Source organism: Orbilia oligospora, assembly GCF_000225545.1.
Source record: "Orbilia oligospora ATCC 24927 unplaced genomic scaffold scaffold00006, whole genome shotgun sequence".
Lineage (NCBI taxonomy): Eukaryota > Fungi > Ascomycota > Orbiliomycetes > Orbiliales > Orbiliaceae > Orbilia > Orbilia oligospora.
In genome coordinates, this window is record NW_011645563.1 from 413,497 (window position 1) to 431,566 (window position 18,070).

General features: G+C 45.9%; 7 protein-coding genes across 7 annotated transcripts; 4 read left to right on the forward strand and 3 right to left on the reverse strand.

Moving 5' to 3' along the window:
- Positions 1-9: 9 nt before the first annotated feature.
- Positions 10-1,525, reverse strand: AOL_s00006g147 (uncharacterized protein; the record flags this gene model as incomplete). Its single annotated transcript, XM_011119456.1, has 2 exons — positions 10-782; positions 844-1,525. The coding sequence occupies 2 exons, from the start codon at positions 1,523-1,525 to the stop codon at positions 10-12; spliced, it is 1,455 nt and encodes a 484-aa protein (XP_011117758.1).
- Positions 1,526-2,230: 705 nt separating this feature from the next.
- AOL_s00006g148 (uncharacterized protein) lies at positions 2,231-3,270 on the forward strand (the record flags this gene model as incomplete). The annotated part of the gene is made up of 3 exons (XM_011119457.1): positions 2,231-2,343; positions 2,441-3,149; positions 3,232-3,270. 3 exons carry the CDS (start codon positions 2,231-2,233, stop codon positions 3,268-3,270), a joined length of 861 nt encoding a protein of 286 aa, XP_011117759.1.
- A 319-nt stretch (positions 3,271-3,589) lies between these two features.
- AOL_s00006g149 (uncharacterized protein) lies at positions 3,590-5,039 on the forward strand (the record flags this gene model as incomplete). The annotated part of the gene is made up of 2 exons (XM_011119458.1): positions 3,590-4,725; positions 4,793-5,039. The coding sequence occupies 2 exons, from the start codon at positions 3,590-3,592 to the stop codon at positions 5,037-5,039; spliced, it is 1,383 nt and encodes a 460-aa protein (XP_011117760.1).
- A 440-nt stretch (positions 5,040-5,479) lies between these two features.
- AOL_s00006g150 (uncharacterized protein) lies at positions 5,480-6,346 on the reverse strand (the record flags this gene model as incomplete). Its single annotated transcript, XM_011119459.1, has 3 exons — positions 5,480-5,520; positions 5,583-6,246; positions 6,317-6,346. The coding sequence occupies 3 exons, from the start codon at positions 6,344-6,346 to the stop codon at positions 5,480-5,482; spliced, it is 735 nt and encodes a 244-aa protein (XP_011117761.1).
- Positions 6,347-6,730: 384 nt separating this feature from the next.
- Positions 6,731-9,112, forward strand: AOL_s00006g151 (uncharacterized protein; the record flags this gene model as incomplete). Its single annotated transcript, XM_011119460.1, has 1 exon — positions 6,731-9,112. The coding sequence occupies one exon, from the start codon at positions 6,731-6,733 to the stop codon at positions 9,110-9,112; it is 2,382 nt and encodes a 793-aa protein (XP_011117762.1).
- A 581-nt stretch (positions 9,113-9,693) lies between these two features.
- On the forward strand, positions 9,694-10,116 carry AOL_s00006g152 (uncharacterized protein; the record flags this gene model as incomplete). Its single annotated transcript, XM_011119461.1, has 1 exon — positions 9,694-10,116. The coding sequence occupies one exon, from the start codon at positions 9,694-9,696 to the stop codon at positions 10,114-10,116; it is 423 nt and encodes a 140-aa protein (XP_011117763.1).
- Positions 10,117-11,443: 1,327 nt separating this feature from the next.
- AOL_s00006g153 (uncharacterized protein) lies at positions 11,444-13,565 on the reverse strand (the record flags this gene model as incomplete). Its single annotated transcript, XM_011119462.1, has 2 exons — positions 11,444-12,886; positions 12,963-13,565. 2 exons carry the CDS (start codon positions 13,563-13,565, stop codon positions 11,444-11,446), a joined length of 2,046 nt encoding a protein of 681 aa, XP_011117764.1.
- Positions 13,566-18,070: the final 4,505 nt, after the last annotated feature.

The window sequence follows — 18,070 nt, forward strand, 5'->3', positions numbered from 1 at the left end:
GTTTGAGTCTTAGTTCACACCGAATATAATTTTCGCGCCCTCTGCGGCACCCAGAAAAATCATGTCGACCTTGCAAACTTTCATCGCAAGCAAATCTAGCTCGTGGCCATGGAGTATTTCGGGGTTTTCTTTCCACGGCTCTATCATCTCGGGGTCTATCATTTCGGGTTTTGTCGTTCCCGACCCTATCGTTTCGAGTTCTATTCCGGGCTCTGTATTCACCGACGCTTCGTCTTTCTTCTCCCCGGAAGACTTCGAAAATATTGTATTACTTTCGTCATCCGAGCGTTTCATGCGCAACATCGCCCGAATGATTGACATTAACAAAGTGGCACCAAGTTGTGCAAATATTACACTAGAATGCAGCGCTCGCAAGCCGACGAATTGCAGGACGAAACCAACCAAAGAGCATATTAAGGCTATCCCTAGCAAAATAGGGCGGTTACTCTTCTTTTGAGATCTTGTCGAAATTATATACCTCGGCAGATTTTTATATTCATCAGACTCCCTAATGAAGGACTCGAAAACTTGATCGCCAATTTTTTGACCCCCCGGCTGCACCCAGTAGACTTTGCTGGGTTGGGTTTTCGACCGCTTATACTCTATCTCTTCTGTGCATTGCTCAATAATGTATGCACAAAAGAACATGCCGGTACATACCAGTATCGTACCAACTAATGTGAATGGTAATCCGTATGATGGCCGTGGCCCACTTTCCTCTGGGTCTGTAAACCGATGAACGAACTTGGGGTGTGTGGTCAAAATGGCAAATATCAAGACTCCTAATTTGTATGGAATTAGTTCTCGAAACTTTGTACCTAACAGAATTATAATCAAACATACCGGCCTGAAGGACCATACCAAATACCGCCGCGAGATAAATGATTCCCTGGGGTATTTTTGCGATGCCGACATTAAGAGAGAGGTTGGGGCTTCGGTAACTAGGCTGGCATTCGAGATTTTCGAGTAATGCTTCTCGTTCCTCGTTTGTGTCTGCCTTCTCCTGTCGATTATTCCCACCTCGTCGCGGTTCCACCTTTACCCATGACTTCTTTGCGTTTTGCAATGTTGTGACTTCAAACTCTGGTTTGTCGGGGTCGTTCGGTTTGGTAACCACGACTTCCAATATCTGGGGACTTCCGAATACCCTAGCTATGCCGCCTCTGGCATTGAAAAGTTCACCGGTCGTCGCTGAAGTACAAGAGAGAACTTCGATTTCCGCAACACCCGAGCTCTCCTGTGCTCTTCCAATAAACGCTCGAAGTGAAGCACTACCGCAAACGCGAATTACCGAGACCACCGCGGTGAGAAGGCCCAAAGGAGCCATTGAGATGATATTGTCCCATATCGATAATGACTCGCTCAAGAATTGTCGCGTCACCTGTTCGCCGAAAAGTGTGATCAAAGGCGCTAAGTCGGTCGCGAAATTGTCTGCGAAGTCATCCCATTCTACAGCGAGGACTTTTGGGATACACGAGAAGAAGAAGAAAAATAGCAATACAAGCGCGGAACTCTGATGCTGCATGTCAAAAGTATTCAAGGGCCACCTAGACTCGAGCTCATATGGTCGAACCACGCACCCTTTCTATAACAAAGATTGATCGATTGATTTTGCGCTTTGCTGTAGCTAGGTGTACATGTTTAAATATTTTGTATTCAAAAACATTTTCGAGGTTCGGCGCGGTACGTGGGATAAGGCTTTATATAATACATAGTTATTATCGCATACGTATGGGTCAAAGCAAGAATTGAAGAGGCCTCCATGCGGCTGGTAGTTTCAGGGCTCAATAACAGCAGCCGTATGCAGAACTCAGCCATACATACTTTGTCGTGAGCCGCTGGCTGCACTGTGATAAATTGCACGAAGCACCGTTTGTCATCCTGCGTTGTTTGGTCGTTAAATCTTACCCGAAATGGACAGTGAGGTGCCTGATACAGGTTCCGATTGGTGCACTGGTCCACGACGAAATATTCGCCAAGATCAGCCTTGTTTGCCAAGACAGAGGTTGGCACCCGACCTTTCTACAACAGCCAACGCAAAGATTTAACTGCCCCGCCAGCACATCCCACCAGCTGCAGGGTTCTCCAAGATTACCCCTCCATCATATCCCTTCCCATCTGCAGGGACTACATCTCCTGGGAATACGAAAACAATGATACAAATAACTGCATCAAGTATCTTATATTTCCAATAACTCGATACTATTCTTCTCAATAACCCACCATCATAATGCCAGGCTTCATCCTATTCCGTGAGCCGTATGGCCCACATCCGCTGCAGACGATGGACATCCATCTCCCATCGTACAAACTGCGCTCCCTACACGACAAGAAGTGGATTATGTTAGACCCTTTTTTCCCTTCTCATTCGTCGCCATTCAGGCCCATAAAATATCACTTCTCGTTGCCAACTGACTAAAAACACAAAAAAAATTAAAAGTTTCATCCACGGCGGCGCTTGGCGTGATCCTTCGAACTCGAAAGCGGATGCAACTCGTCTTCTGCATGCCATTATTCATACTCCCAATAATACTACCCTCTGTGGAGCTACGCTAAATTATCGATTATCTCCGTCTGATCGAGAACCGGGGAATAATGCTCGTCACCCCGATCATATTGCCGATATCCTTACGGGAATTACGTTCCTTCAACAGAAATATCAGTTTGGGAGGAATTATATTTTAGTTGGACATTCTGCTGGTGCAACTTTGGCTTTACAGTCTCTACGGTCGATATATAATGGCAGGAATATTGATTCTGCTATCCCATCGGCTGTACCATTTCTTCCAGGAGGACTTCCCAGAGCTGTTGTGTGTACGGAGGGTATATACAACTTGCTGGATTTGGTCGACGAGTATCCACATTATACTTCCTTTGTCGAGAATGCTTTTGGACCACCATCGCGAGTCTGGTTCGATGCTAGCCCTACTTGTTTACCGGGGTGGAAGAGCGAGTATGATGGCAGAATTGTGATTCTGCAAAGCACGGACGACGAACTTCTATCCCTCAGGCAGGCGACAGGGTTTGTGAAGGCTTTGGAGGCGGAAGGAGTTAATGTTGACGTCGAGATTGTCGGAGGAAGGCATGATGATGTTTTCAAAGGAGAGGAGCTAGTTGTGGTTGTTAAGAAAGTGCTTGGAGAGATGAATGTTAGTTTCCTTACTAACACCCCTTCCATATGATTAAACTCGAGACAACGTTTGACATTTTACTAACTAGACTTGATTATAGATGGACATGAAGGAATTGGCAGCTGCATTGGATTTCTGAGAGCTGGCATCTCTATGTTCGCGTCATTAGTATCAGCACTTTAGCATGCATTATCATCTTATATTTTCTGAAGCTTTAGCCCTTGGTGGACTTAATATGAATAGGATATTATCATTTTTTTGAATTGTGTTTATGCTGTATCAATTAACTTTCTACCCCCATTGTGTGCCACCCATTTCCCCTCCTTTTGCCTTCAACTACGCAACTACCTCCCCGTGCAACCTCCATCACTCGCGTTTTAACCTCCCCAGCACGTCCATCATCACGCCTTCCGTGACACCTATCACTAAATCTACCGTCACTTCCACGATCCTTCAAGATGGCTTCGAATAACACTACCACTCTTCCAGCTGGAAACGAGTCTCCCACCTCCCTCAAACATGAAATACCCGCTCAATCTCCAGACCTCGAACCACTCCAATTACCCAACCCCCAAAGTCCTCCTAACATCCCAATGACTGTTCAAACCCTCCGACGTATCTTTCAAGATAATTCACTTTCTCACGAAGAACAGGACGCCTTCGCCGAGAGTATTCTCGCTATTGTTCGCAAACAACCTAGTAAACCCAGGACCTATCAACCTATAGATTTTGAAGAGGAGCTCGAGAACATTATTCTTGGGTGGGTTGACAGAGCTATGATGAAACCTCAGGCTGGTATTTCATCGATTCGCGATGATTGGTCCGGTCAGCAGGGAGGGATTAGGATGGAGATTCCCACTGCTAATGGAGCCGACGAAAATAAAGACAATGAAGTTGTCGAAGTCACTGAAAGAGAAGGGGAAGAAGATGATGAATATGAAGACGAAGACGGAGAAGGTAACGGAGAGAATGGAGGTTTTGACGATGATGAGGAGAACACGGTATCCGAAAGCAATGATCTTGGAGAAGGAGGAGAAGAGGAAGGAGGAGGAGGAGAAGAGAGCGAGTCATCTTTTATCGAAGACCACTTTATGATCCGGGAGTACCCCGAAATGCAAGCAGAACTCCCCTGGCACCAAACCCTCAGTCGAGATATCCTTCCTGAGCATTTCGCCCTCTTCAAACGCTGCATCACCCAACGTATTCGCTACTGCAGCGGCGAGGAGAAAGAAGTCCTCTACGAAACTCTAACCGAATCCCAAATCGCTTGGCTTACAGAACCTATCCCCGAAAACTCTAGGATCAGAATGCCCGAGAAGGAGCAAGTTTGGATTGTCATTTGGAGCGTTCTCAAGTTCGCCAGATTGCTCCTACGAGCTGGTGGAGGAGTCATTCAGGACAATACTCGTATCAACGAGTACGTTGCCATTATTGTTGGCGTTTGGTGGTTGGTTCATGGTGAACCATTCGACTATATCAGTAAAGCTCAACGAGGCGGCCCTGAGGTTTACATGGGCGCCGAGGGCTGGATTATGTCTGAGGAGCCATGGGCCGACATGGTCCTAAGTGAAAGCTTGGGCGGATCTTTTGAAGAGTATGTGGTCTTTTTCCCCTTCACTTATTACTTAGAACGTAAGTCTGATTTCCTTGAATTTTTACAGGGTCCGCGAGCGCACCAAAGCTCGAAAGGAAGCCGAGAGGGCAACCGAGGGTGGTGAGGCTGATCCCACCAAACCCTCCCATACGGAGGCCGACGCCGATATTATGTCGGCAAGAGAGGACCTCATTCGGGGTATTCTAGAAGAAGCCCTGATGGGTACCACTCGAGGCTTGGGCGTTTGGTCCGAGTCCGTCGAGACGCAGTGGCAGAGGTCCCAAGCCGGGAAACCTCGTGCCGGGGCCGAGTAGTAAGGCCCGCCGGCACCACCCAGTCTCGAGGAGTATTGGAGATGGCAGCTTCTGCTGCTTTTAGATTTTTGTTTATTTCTTCTCCCTACCATGCATAATGACGACCGATAGGTCAGTTTACTTCATTCTTGACCCGATTCTCCAATGCTGCGCATTACTTGTTTTTGAGTGCAAATTTAGTCTCACGATTAGAGACTATGTAGGTCTATGAATTTGTTTTAATAACAAAATGTGTTTTGATATGTTTCATATTCTATTCATTCCCAAAGCGAGCACTTTTTGATAAAGGTAAAAGTCAGCCGATGTGGTTTGAATTGGATGATGGCATAAACATCATTCATTACCTTCGCAAAGGATATAACACTGAACCAAGCACATTTCCATTCTGTGAGATCCCATAACCCCGAAACACCAAAATCAAGAGCAGCACATCCAACCCCTTACTTACGGATCGACGGAGCAAGACCAGGCACACCGGCATCTAGAAAAAAAGATTAGTACATGTTATAGAGCAATATCTGACGAATGTATGGAAAAACTCACATCTCTGTTCTCTCTCCGTCTTGAAGAACAACTGTAGGAAAAACTCCTTGGTATCCTTATCATAATGCGTCCAAAACTTCCCGGGCGTTCTATCCACCTCTCTCGCCTGTAACTTAAACCCAACAGTCTCGTACGGTTCGGCTGCGACCAATAGGTATTGATAATCCTTATCTGGCGGCTGCTCAACCTTCTGTTCGAACGCGCTCATAAATCGATACCGTGGATGAATCTCCGTCCCGATCTCTGGATACTGCAACTGGAACAACAACCCCTGCTGTCGCGTCACTGGATCTCGACATTTGGTGATTTTATACCCCGGTCGTCCAACTTTCAACAAATTCTTCTTGACGGCAATCTGCTGCCCGATCATACCAGCCGGTAGGTTCGTGATACGGTCGATATTCTTACCCTCGCGCTGCTCCTTAGCAGCACGACGGGAGAGGTTCGTTTGATGCTTTCGACCTTGGGTATGGGCGAGGTAGGAGCCATCGTTCTGGTGGACAGTAAGGCATAGACGACATTCGAAGGATCCGACGTGGTTTTTGAAGAAGTAAGGGTCCTTTTCGAGGTCGATTGTTTCGAGGGCGAGGCGACGAAGACGTTCGCGACGATCTGCATTTGTAGCGGAATGGCCGGCGACACCACCGCCACCGAATTTGGAGCCCTGATGAGAGAAGAAAAAATGTTAGTATTTAAAGTACCGCAAGACGGAAACAAGGCGGTGTAGAACTTACGACTCTGTTTTGTTGATCGAAACCACCCATTGTGTTTGATGATGATGAAGAAGTATGACTTGGAGAAGATGAAGTTTAAAAGCCAAAAGCCGAACAGTCGCGCGAGTTTAAAGACTCCCAAGCACATGTCTTGGCGTTAATTGCATTGCCGACCTCGTTCCAACACCATGATTCCAACAGCCTTTCTCTCTCTCCCTTCAACTACAACTACCATAAGTTGATTAACTTCCATATCAAGCTGAAGACAAGAAAATATCCGGTGTACGATATCACAAAAGAATGTCGAACATGTCATCCAAACATCCAGCATGAACACCAAAGACACGGGTGGGACCGGTCTAGCTACAACCCACATCTAAACCCCAGATAAAATCCCGAAAAGAAAGAAGAACAAGCGAAAACCCAAACCCAACGATGGCAACGGAACGCTCATTAATCCCGAACCCTTCTCTTGTCGCCATACTCCTCGTGATCCGGGATCCTGCAGGCGGTAATCTCGTCTTTCATTACCCGCCACAACCCCGCTCTGAAGCAGCACATAATACTTCTTCCTGGAGAATCGGCGAAACGAATACAGATTATACTTCCTCCAATTCAAGTTTTTCGTCGTCATCATCAGATGACGATGATGGCGATGATAGGAAATCTAGGTCTACCGTTAGGCTTTATGGGGGCGGGATAGCGACCGAACGGTCGGTGGTAACTTCGCAAAGAAGTAGGAGTTATGATCAGCGATCTTCAAGAAGGAGGAGGGGTTCAGATCATGAGTATGATGATGAAGAAGAGGATGATGACGAGGCCGGGGAAGCAGTTGGAGCAGAGTGGGAACATGTGCTCGGGTTCAGGCATAATGTCCTAGCGGGGCTGCTAAGTGTTCCTAGAGCTTTGGCAAAGAGTAGATTCGAGCTTTCAGTCGACCACTCTGTTTTCCTAGGGTACCCGTGTTACAGTAGGATTGATGGAACATGGCAAAGAAAGAAGAAGGAGAGGAAAATAAAGAGTGAGGGCCCTAAGGGGGAAGAAGAGAAAGAAGTGCATACCAGCGACGTGGATAATGACGACGAAGATACGAAGGGTAACGACGCAGACGACGAAGACCCAGATGCAGTCGCACTATCCCGTTCAAAAAGCCCAAACCCACCACCATCTGAACGCAAGAAGATAAAGCGAGAACCCCGCAAAGTTGAGGCGACACCGAGTAAACTTGCCATGTTCCACATTGTCTTCGTCATGAACCCGCCGCAGCTAGAGTATCACTCACGCATGCACGACATGTACGATGTCGCAAAGCAGTTTACCATGGCGCTTAAAACTCAACAATCTGACGACGATTATGTCGCCCGAGAGGCCGAACGAATCCTTGAAATCAGAGAGCGCGGTGAAAAGCGTGGTGATTCGATGCATGAGCTATGGTTAAGAATCATCCGTGAGAGTACTCTTGCTGCAGCAATCGCTACTCTATACCAATCAATCTCCGCCTCAAAAATCGCCCATCTAAAAGTCAATGACTTTGACTTTGCTCTACAAATCCCGATAATGATGGAAACAGCTGCGCTTCCCTCCATCTCGGAACCCCAGTTACCTGGTATGCATCTTACAACTCTCCGAACTATAGGCGCCACTCCAAGCGAAGGCGAAGATGCCCTCATGACACCCCACTTCACACTTCTTTTCCTTGAAGACGTAGACGACATCATCAAGGAAATTATTCTAGACCAAGACCAATCTTCACTCAGCGCCTCCTTTGTCCAGTTCATCCAAAACTGCCGTCCCACGGTTTCCTTCGCACAAATGCTCTCTCCGACATCAGACTCTAGCGCGCCTCATCCAGAAAACCCAGAATACCAGTACATAGAGTACTTCGCCCGCCATCTGATTTACTGGCGGAAAGCTCGTGCCATAATGCCACTTCACTACAGAAGATACTACATCGTCTCCCCAAACGCGGATATGAAACGACTAGTATCCCAATCCATCGTTTTTGCGAGGTTATTTCCCGCATTACCACCGCTGCCCAAAATGTTATCACTTTTATCCGGGAAGCCTAGGCCGTACTCTGCCTACATCCCGTCAAAGGATCATAGACAAGCATACATGGATATGCTAGCATGGTTGATGCGCTATGGATGGGTTACAAACCTACTTACATTCGCGTATCTCAAGATCCCGAAGGATATCAAAGTAGCAGTTCGAGAACGGCAAAAGAGAGAACAAGCCGAAGCGGCAGTTGAAATGATACAAGCCGCTACTTTCAGTGCTACAACTGCGGTTTCGGCGGTGAATAATAATGGTAATAGCCCGCGAATGATGAGTACCAGTATTGAAAAATCTATCGCAAACGGCACGGCGATACCAAATACCAGTTTGAGAGATATCGAAGAAGAACCAAAAATAAGTCTCTCGGCGGGTGGAGACTCTAGTATCTCAAATAGTCGGCCGAGGACCGGGTGGTCTGATGTTACAGATTCATCTATAACTGTCCCTTCGAGGTCTACCAACCCTACGACCAATACCCCGGGCACACCATTCGAAAAGATGGAATCTTCAAGCGGACAGCTGGAAGACTCAATCGTATTTGATCCTTCAAGAGCGACTCCCTTAGAATCTACATGGATCGAAAGGTTAACAGAAGGTCAGCCGCCGGATATTGTTGCATTATTCGACCGTTTAGTAAAGTACCTTGACGGTCAACATGCGATCGAGGGTATTGCGCTCAGAGAAGCAATCTCAAAGAAGGAGTTAAAGAGGGTTCTAAACGCCATGGATCGGTATATTGTGTACGCTAGACATTGGTAATGGGATTTGTCAAGGGTTAGCTATCATATGCGTGCAAGCAGCAAAAATCATCTAAAATCTAATAAATCCATGAACACCGTGGTAAGAATATTTTTTCTTCTTATAATAACCGACGAAAGTTATGTAATACATTCAAATCCAAGTGTAGGTTAGCCGATAATAAGTGGATCTTCGAGATGTAATTTATAATTTATAAACCCAAGATCAAGAAGCAACATACATCTCCGTTCGCCGCCGCATATATATTCCCAATCCGGATCCGAAGCCTCGGAGTACACATATGACCTCATTCGAATCATCTCCCGGATTCTAGAATCTCGTTTTTTTTTTAAATAGATGATCATAGCCGTTCTCAGGCCAGGTTAGATGTACGTAACCCTTTGCCCCCACTGGCTTTGTGCGTCATATGCATCTACACATGCCTCCTTTGTCGACGGAATATAAAACAAGATACCCCGGACTATTATTCATTTCAATTCTCTAATCTCATATTAAATTATCTATATCATCATCATATCAAACTAGAGATACCCTAAAAACATATTTTGAACTAAAAAAAAGAATATCAAAAAAAAAAAAAAATGCAATCCTACGAACCCCCCTCCGCCTGCAACGGTCTAAGCGGCGACGCCATCCCGCTCTTCAACCGTCTTCAATCCGAACATTCCCCCAAATACATAATCTACAACATCCCCGCGGACACCAAACTCATCAGCGTCCTAAACTCCTCCCAAACGAGAAACTACTCGGAATTCTTATCAGAACTTCCGGATAACGAATGTAGATACGGAGTCTACAGTTTCGGAGACGATCAGAATGATACCATATTTATCAATTGGGTACCGGATGGGGCTGGGATTATGGAGCGGGAGTTGTATGTGGAATGTGCGCTGGAATTGTGGAGGGAGATGATGGGGTTGAGACCGGTGGCGAGGTTTGAGATTCGTGAGAAGAGTGCGGTTGCGGAGGAGGATGTGAGGAAGAAGATTGCTTTTTCGGGATAACTCTTTTTTTTTATATTCCTTTAGCTAGGTCTCGATCTTATTATTTTTACATTTTGCTGCATTGCAATTGTATTTCATTGGTTATCATATTATTATCTGGTGACTTGTATATGTAGAATGCTAGCATTAAATGTAGATATTCGTCGAAGTTGAAATATCACATCAAGGGCGCTCAAAATCCCACTTCAACTGTTATATTTAGCAGACGACACGGATATATACCTCAAATCTTGCTACCCATATAATCGCATCCTCCCAATATCAAAAAATATAGATTATACAAACCTATGACATCATGCATCACGAAAATACTGTAGACTCCCGCATGCGACATCCCTGCACCCTAGCCCATACCCATCTTAGTAGGTGTCGCAAGAAACATATACCCGTCGAGAGAAATCAGAAAGGAAAAAAAGAAATAAAATAAAGTACATTCGCGACAGGGTCAATGATGAAAACATATTGATAGCCTGCTAGTGGTCAAAGATCCGACGGTTAGATCCGTGATATCGGCTTGCTGCATGATCATTCGTTGCATTTTTTTGGGGACATATGCACAAGTCTGGGTACTGCAAGATCGAACATCGTACGTTATATCATGATTAACGACCTCACACACGTGTACACCGGATCGAACCTCATGAATTACTCAATCACCGGATCCGCGGAAAACATCTGTTTTCATCAAAATATATGGTACTTTTTCTATTTCTACCATGATAATAAATATAAAAAACACAAAAAAAGGAGGCTACAGTAGCAGCCAAAGGGCCCGAGTAGAGCCTGAAGCGTAACGGTCTATGGGTTCAACCAGCTTCTGATGAAAGGTAAAACAAATGATAAGGCTCATGCCCTATGAAGCGAAAAGTAGGAAAAATGATATACAGGTAGGGAAAAGGCGAGCCCCACCGTGGTAATCGGAGTGAAGAATATGTGTGTTTTTGAACCGGGAGAAACGAACTAAAAATTACTTTTCGGATGGCGCGATAATCCGCGAAGCCAGTCAGGGAAATAAAAAAAAAGAACAAAAACAAGAAACAAAGCGTTTTGCAAGTGCTGTGTGCTAATATGACAAAGAACAAAGGAAATGCGTAATAGTGGGTGCTTGATGTATGCAGCGGGGTTCGTTGATAAAACTTTCGAAGCAAAAGGTCGTGAAGAATCGGGGTCATGACACCAGAAAGCAATGATAATGGGTATCAAACGACAAGGAACCGAAATCGAAGAAGCAGGAAAAAAAGTATGTAAAAACAGAAAACAATAGAAGGAGCAGCCAGAGAGAAAAAAAACACAAAGATGAAGATTCATGAATAGAAAAGAGAAGTGTTTAGAAGTCGGTTGTTCCTTGGAGAACCATCAACGCAACTTCCATTCGTCGACGAATTTCAGCCTTATCAGCTGGTGTTCGTGCAACCTCTAGTTTGCAACAAATCTTGCCTAATTGATCGCAAAGATTCTCGACTAATTCGCGGTCCTGAATTGGCAACTTCAAGGCAAGTTCGTCGTCTTCAGCTCCGATGATAGAATTGGTGGCAGATTTGGCCCTCGACGTAGCTACCGGGATGGAAAGTAATGGGTCCATATGAGCCAGAGACTCGTGGGTCAATGGTAAGGCCACACCTCCAACTTTGCTTCGAGTTGATATGTAAACCCCTTCATCGGAGCCCTGTGGTGTAGAAGGTCCAGAGTGATATCCATCGTCATGAGGGCTCGTCTCTCCGGGCTCTACACACTCACGGGCGGGTTCATCCATAACTGCCCTCAATGGAGAAGCCTTAGCCGCGCTCAGGTTTCGTCGATGGTGTGGTCGTTGGCTCAAAGGTGTGACAAGAGTAGGTTCATCATAGTCTTCCAACGCAGTCTCGAAACTAGCAACAGACGAAGCGCTGTTATTCCTTTGGAACTCTCTCGATGATTGGTGTAACGGCAACACAGGCGTGTTGGTTCTACTAGATCCGCTGGATCCAGAACTGCTGGTAGTTCTGTACTCCCGAACCCTATTCCGTCGTGGGCTGTTGATCAAGGATGGGGTTTCCTCGCCAGGAGCTGAAAAGGCACTGTCGTAGCCTAATTCCTCGTACGACATAACTTTACGAATTGATGGGTATGGCTTTGGAGTTCCCGCCCTGCTCCCTTCTTCGGACCCGAAATCTGAGGTTTCATCGTATGCCGTGTGGAAACTTACGGGGCTTAGTATGTCGCTTGGAGTAGTGGTAGCTGTTTCCGGTTCTGGTTCTGGTTCAGGCTGTTTAGTCTCAGGCTGGTGGAAAACGTTATTCAGTGGTGTCCTTAGGTTGTTCATACTACGTCGTCGAAGGGACTCCCTGCGAGTTTTCTCCGTGAGTTTCGTCAACCGTCCTTTCAGGGAATTCATCTGATCCTCCAACTCCTTTACTTGCGTAGCACTGGCGCGCGATGAGGATCGGGAACGGTTGGACATGGCAGAGCTGGCACGTAATGTGGTGTAAGCGTCAGCGTACTGGTCGGAGGCACTGGATGTCATTGTCGAGTTGCTATCTTTGCGAAAATGAGCTCCTTGGTATCGCCAACTAGCACTGTCGCTAACAGTACGGTTGTGAAAGTTAAGGGAGAGCGGTATCCGACCAAGGGTTTTGATACCGGAAGGCTGGATATCGTTACTCGAGAGGGAAGGACTGGTTTTGAAGGTTGGGCTGGTCTTGAAAGTCGGACTGGTTTTTAGAGTGGGACTAGCAGTGGGAGGCGGGCTGAGCAGAGTATCTCTGGCTTTGGCGATACTGCTCTCGAAGGCCTAATATTTTTTTTTAAGAAATATGTTAGAATAGAATCATAATGACAAACTCTCGGGTTAGAATTGACAATCTTACAAAGAGTTTCTGCTTTACACCAGCGAATGCCCGTTCCGCGCGCTTCATATCTTTTGATCCTTCTTCTTCGCTGTCTGTTTCGTCAAAAATACTTCCTTCAACGACAGACTCGGCATCATCATCCAAGAATCGAAACTTATATCCATCAATGGTCGCCTGAGAGCTGTCGGAGTCGTCAGAAGCAATTGAAACTTCAGAGAGAATCGACAACGGTCGGTTCGATCTTATATTTGAAGAGAGATCCATCATTGGTGTCATTGGCGAAGCTTCCAAGATATCTGGTAGAACAGGTTGGACTCGTAATGTGGAATTGCTAGGTTTCTTTGAAAGTTTTCTCTGTGCGAACATGGCAGCACTAGCACTCGTGGGCTGGGCTGTCGTCGAGGATTGTGTGGGTGTTAAACTGCCAGATCCAGAGCCATTCGAACTGGATGAGCGATCCGAAAGAGAAGGAGACGGGAGAGAAGGAGACGGGAAGGAAGGAGAAACGGTCGTGCGAGGATAGGAGAGAGAAGTTGTTGTTGTTGAGTTCGGTTCAGCAGAATATGTAGAATAGAGAGATGAGGTGGTGTAGTGAGTTGAAGCAAGGAGAGCCGGAGCCATTGTGATATGATTATGTAGTGAAAAGGACCCTGTGGATCAATCGATTGAGTGGGCCTGCCTTGGATTGATCACGTTTGGAGGTTCCACCGAAAGGATTGATGGTTGGTCCTCCAATTAAAAGGGTCGTTGAAAGGCAGTAGAGATGCCTATAACTATAACAACTAACGTCGCCCTGGTGGCGGGTCTCTCAGGGGGTGCTGGTCCCAATGCCAAAGGCGAAAACTTCTTTTTAAAGATTTCCGCCGCCAGACACAGGAATAGCCGCAGCTGTCCGTTGGATCGTAAATCTGCTGCCTTCGGGATGATGCATGTTAGCTTTTTCAGATTTCCTTTCCTTCTCGTCCTTCCTTTTCTCCTTTGGTTTACGAAAACGATTTATTTTTCTTATTTCAGGTTTGTCATGCGAATATGGATGCTTGATCCCGGACAGGACACCTCGCCAAGATCAAAAGCCGCAGAGAGAAGAAGAGCGAGAGCAGCAGGGGACAGGCAAGTTTAGCCCCTTTAGAAGTTACAGGAAGAAGCGGGAGAGAAGAACAGGCAAAACAAATAAAAAAAATAAAAAAGCCACTTACTCAAAGCAAGGTTTCGCTTCAGACTAGACGAAAATAAAATTCGTAAAATAGAAAAAATGTCGAGTATAATTCCGTCGCGGGGAGAACGTCTTAGTTCCCCAGTCGAAAGGTTTGAAGAAGAGAGCAAGAGAGGGATTTGTCTTGGATTTCAGGTACCGAACCGAATTCCAACACTGGATCGAATCTGGTACGACTCGAAGGGATGGGATGGGATGGATGGGATGATGGATGGTGTGCTGGTGGATGGGATGAGGGGCGGGCGAGCTAGTTGGGACCAACTAACAAGCAACCTAACGGCAGACCAAAGCTTTGAATCAAAACCTTAAACCTTAAGAATTGAAATGTGAAGGAGGTCGTGAACAGGAACTAGAATTGATAGGATTCCGAGGAAGAGAGGTTAATTGATTGGTGATCGGTTGGAATTCGTCTTATTGTGGTCGAAATAGTTAGCTATCAGCTGATGATGATGTTGATGTTGATGATGTTGATGGGAGTGGCGATGGCAGAGTCGGTGGGAGGTTGGAGGTTGGCCGTGTTGTTGGGTTGGGTTGGGTTGAAGTGTTGTTGGTTGAAATGCGTGTTGGTTTCTGTCCGCCAGGAACGAGAAACAAGAAACAATCTATGCAAACTGGCAAAGAAGAAACGAAGAAAGAAAGAAAGAAGCTCAAGAAACGCACGCACGAGATCAGCCCGGAGAGTGCTCTGGATATGTATCTCAAGTCCCGTTAATTAAGTAAGTACTTAATCTTTCCGATATAGCTCTTTGACGCCCGTTACAATCCCGCAACCAACGGCAGCTCCAGGTTATTTTTGTTCCCTTCGATGGAAGCTGAAAGGTAGGCGAGGAAAGGGCGGTTCAGCTAAGCATTCGATTCGTTCCAGGCTCCCTCTCGCTCTTTCTTGACAAACCAGGTCAGGTCAGGTCGTCCCTTTTTTTTCTTCCCGTTCTATCGTCGTCGCTAAAAATCCCCCAAACCCGTTTAGACTTGCAAGGGGTTTGAAGAAAAAAACAAGGGAGCTAATTGTCGTCCAATCTATTCGTCGAAACCTTTTGGAGAGGAAAAGAGAGAGAAGGGTATTGTAAGTGTGTTCTATGTATGTTATTGACAATATATTTACAGCCACACAGCTAATTGTTAGAGAGAAACACACAAAGGCGAAAGGAAAGACGATCGAAAAGAAAGAGATGACGAAGGAAAGCCTCTTTTCTTCCAGGGATGGTTGATACCTGGGGTGGGGATGGGAAGTCAAAGGCTTAAAAGAGCCGGGCTGGATGTGAGATCGCGAGAGAGGAAGAAGAAAGAGGGCGAGGGGGGCATGGCGGTATGTATAGGAGGAGAAGAGATGCGATGTGCCACAGTCGAGACCGGGAAGTTCGAAGCCTGGTCACTTATCACAACCTCCTCCTCTTCCTCCACTCGAACCACGCATGCAGCTACGCGCAGGCTGCTAAACTGTTCCTGACATGCACATCATCCGCACCGCACACGCACGTACTCCATGCCCAGCCAGCCGTGTGTGTGTGCGTCCTCCCTTCACGGAGCCTGCATCTCGCCCCGGAGGGTTAACTCCTAGCTGAAGCTGCATGAGACATCGGTCTGGGGCAGGGTAGATGCCCATGGCCTGTCCATGTCCGTCTTCGTCTCTCTCAGGAAGTAATCATGAGAGAGTCCTTTCTTCTTTCCTACGACTCTGCCCCCGTCACCTCACTCAGAGATAAAACGGTCTTAGAGGTTAATCCTATGATATAAAATTAAATATATCAGATTCCCGTCAAAGACATTTTATCGATGTTGGATCACACACACACACACACACACACAGTTCTTACTCAATTACTTACTTACACAGCAGCATCATAACAGACCCACTTCGGGAGCTGAGCTTTGTACTCGAAACCAACAATCCGACTCGGGATGGCAAATGCATATCCACTGAGAAGGGAAAACGGGAGTGGAATGGGAATGGAGATGGGAACAAACGGTATCACCAGCCTCGCGTTCCCTTTTACCCGTAATGAATATCTCGAACAAACAAGAGAAAGAAAGAAGCAGTGAACCAACCCAAAAAAAAAAAAAAAAAGAAGCATGGAAGGAATCCAACTCGCATAACCGACGTGGATCGATCGTACTTTCCCCTCCCGGCTATTTTTTATAATTCTTGCATTGGGATAATTCCAACCTTTGGTGCTTGCCCAGCCCCAGATTATCTCATCCTCGTGCCTGATAAACCTTCACCACCGCCACCATTAACCAACCAACCAACCATGCATTTTGCATTTTGCATATATTCACAATTTCGATTAACCCCCCCAAATTACTTCACGCGGACACCAGGTAAGTAGTAGACAAGACAATATGGGTATTTCTCCTCAGGAACAAAAAGACCAGCCAAAGCCAAAAGAAGAAAAAAAGTTGCGTAATATCCAGGTCCCATCCGACTGGACCTTCTCGAAAAGCTCACCACCGGGATCCCCCTCCGGACCTTCTTCCTCTGATATTTCCAACCCGGCCCATTGGAATAGCCCGCCTGTCATGCCCTGAAACACGCGAGCTGCCTTAAGCCTTGGTAACAGACTCAATTGATGAAAAACCTCAACCCAACCTTTCGTCGTTCCCTCGTGGCAAGCATATCCCTTGAACCAGAATTTAATCCCTCGTCAAATCTTAGCTTCCGTTTAACTAGCATGGAAAGAGAGAGAGAGAAAGAAAACTGTTCCTGGCGATACTCGGTATCCCAAATTCTTACATACCATCTTTTCCGGGAAAACTTGCGAAACGGATTAGTAAACCTGTCGAAATATAATCGACAGCGAGAAAAACTTTTTTTTCTTTCGTGCCGGCGTTTATGTAGCTTCCTTCCTATCACAGGCTTTTCACACTTTTTTCAACACCATCATATGCATATATCTTGAGAGCTTGAGAATTCACATTCACGCCGACGCTTTAACTACTACCACATACAAGACTTTAAAGTGTCCGCATGGCATATGGCAAGTTCCCGTCCTAATTATCCCCCGCCCCGGCAGTTGGATGAGTAAAAGAGAATTACACAAAGCCCGACGGGGTTTCTAGGTAAGTACTTAGTACCAAATTTCCCTTCCAGCCGTTCCCGCCCCGAAAAGCAGTTAGGTTCCACCGGTTTTGCAACATGCTACGATGTATGATGTACTTACGTATGTTTCTTAGACTTCGAAAGATCTAATCCATATTAAACAACCAACAGCTAATTAATTAACTAATGAACTAACCAAATCATCTTGAGAAACAAATTTTTTTTAAAAAAAAATAATTTAAACTTCAATCCCGTGCGCACATGATTGTGATTCAAATCCAACTGACAATATCACCGAAAAGAAAAGAAATTCTTTTTTTTTTCTCCTGCAGGAACCAAAGCCCACCGGACGATCACAATCCCCAACCGCCAATAGTGCCGTTTCAAGATTCCTGCATCTCCATGGGATATAAACTTATAAGACCCACATCAACTTGTAATCCTCCATGCCCCCCCCCTCCCAGAGGGAAGTACTGCCCTCCCCGGAACCACCCCAATTCTATCGGCGATACCTGGCGGGAAGAGGAACCAAAAATGCATAATACAGGGCAATATATTAACATTTGAAGAAAGAAAGAAAGAATGAGAAAAGAAACCAGGGTGGATGTATACGCCATGATATCCGATAGCTTTAGGCGGTTACCGTCCTCAGCACGTTACAGAGTCCTCCTTCCCTTCCAAAGACCTACAAGAAACGTCAGTAATTTAGAGAATTGATTATTTAATTATCATGATCACATAACAAAGTATATAACATTTTCTAAAACCGCAGTTCTATTCACACAGCCTGAAAATAACCCCCCAAAAAAAACAATGCTTTATTTGTAGTTCTCGGATTCACTGCCATGTCAAGTTAAAGAAGGGAAAAAAAGGATA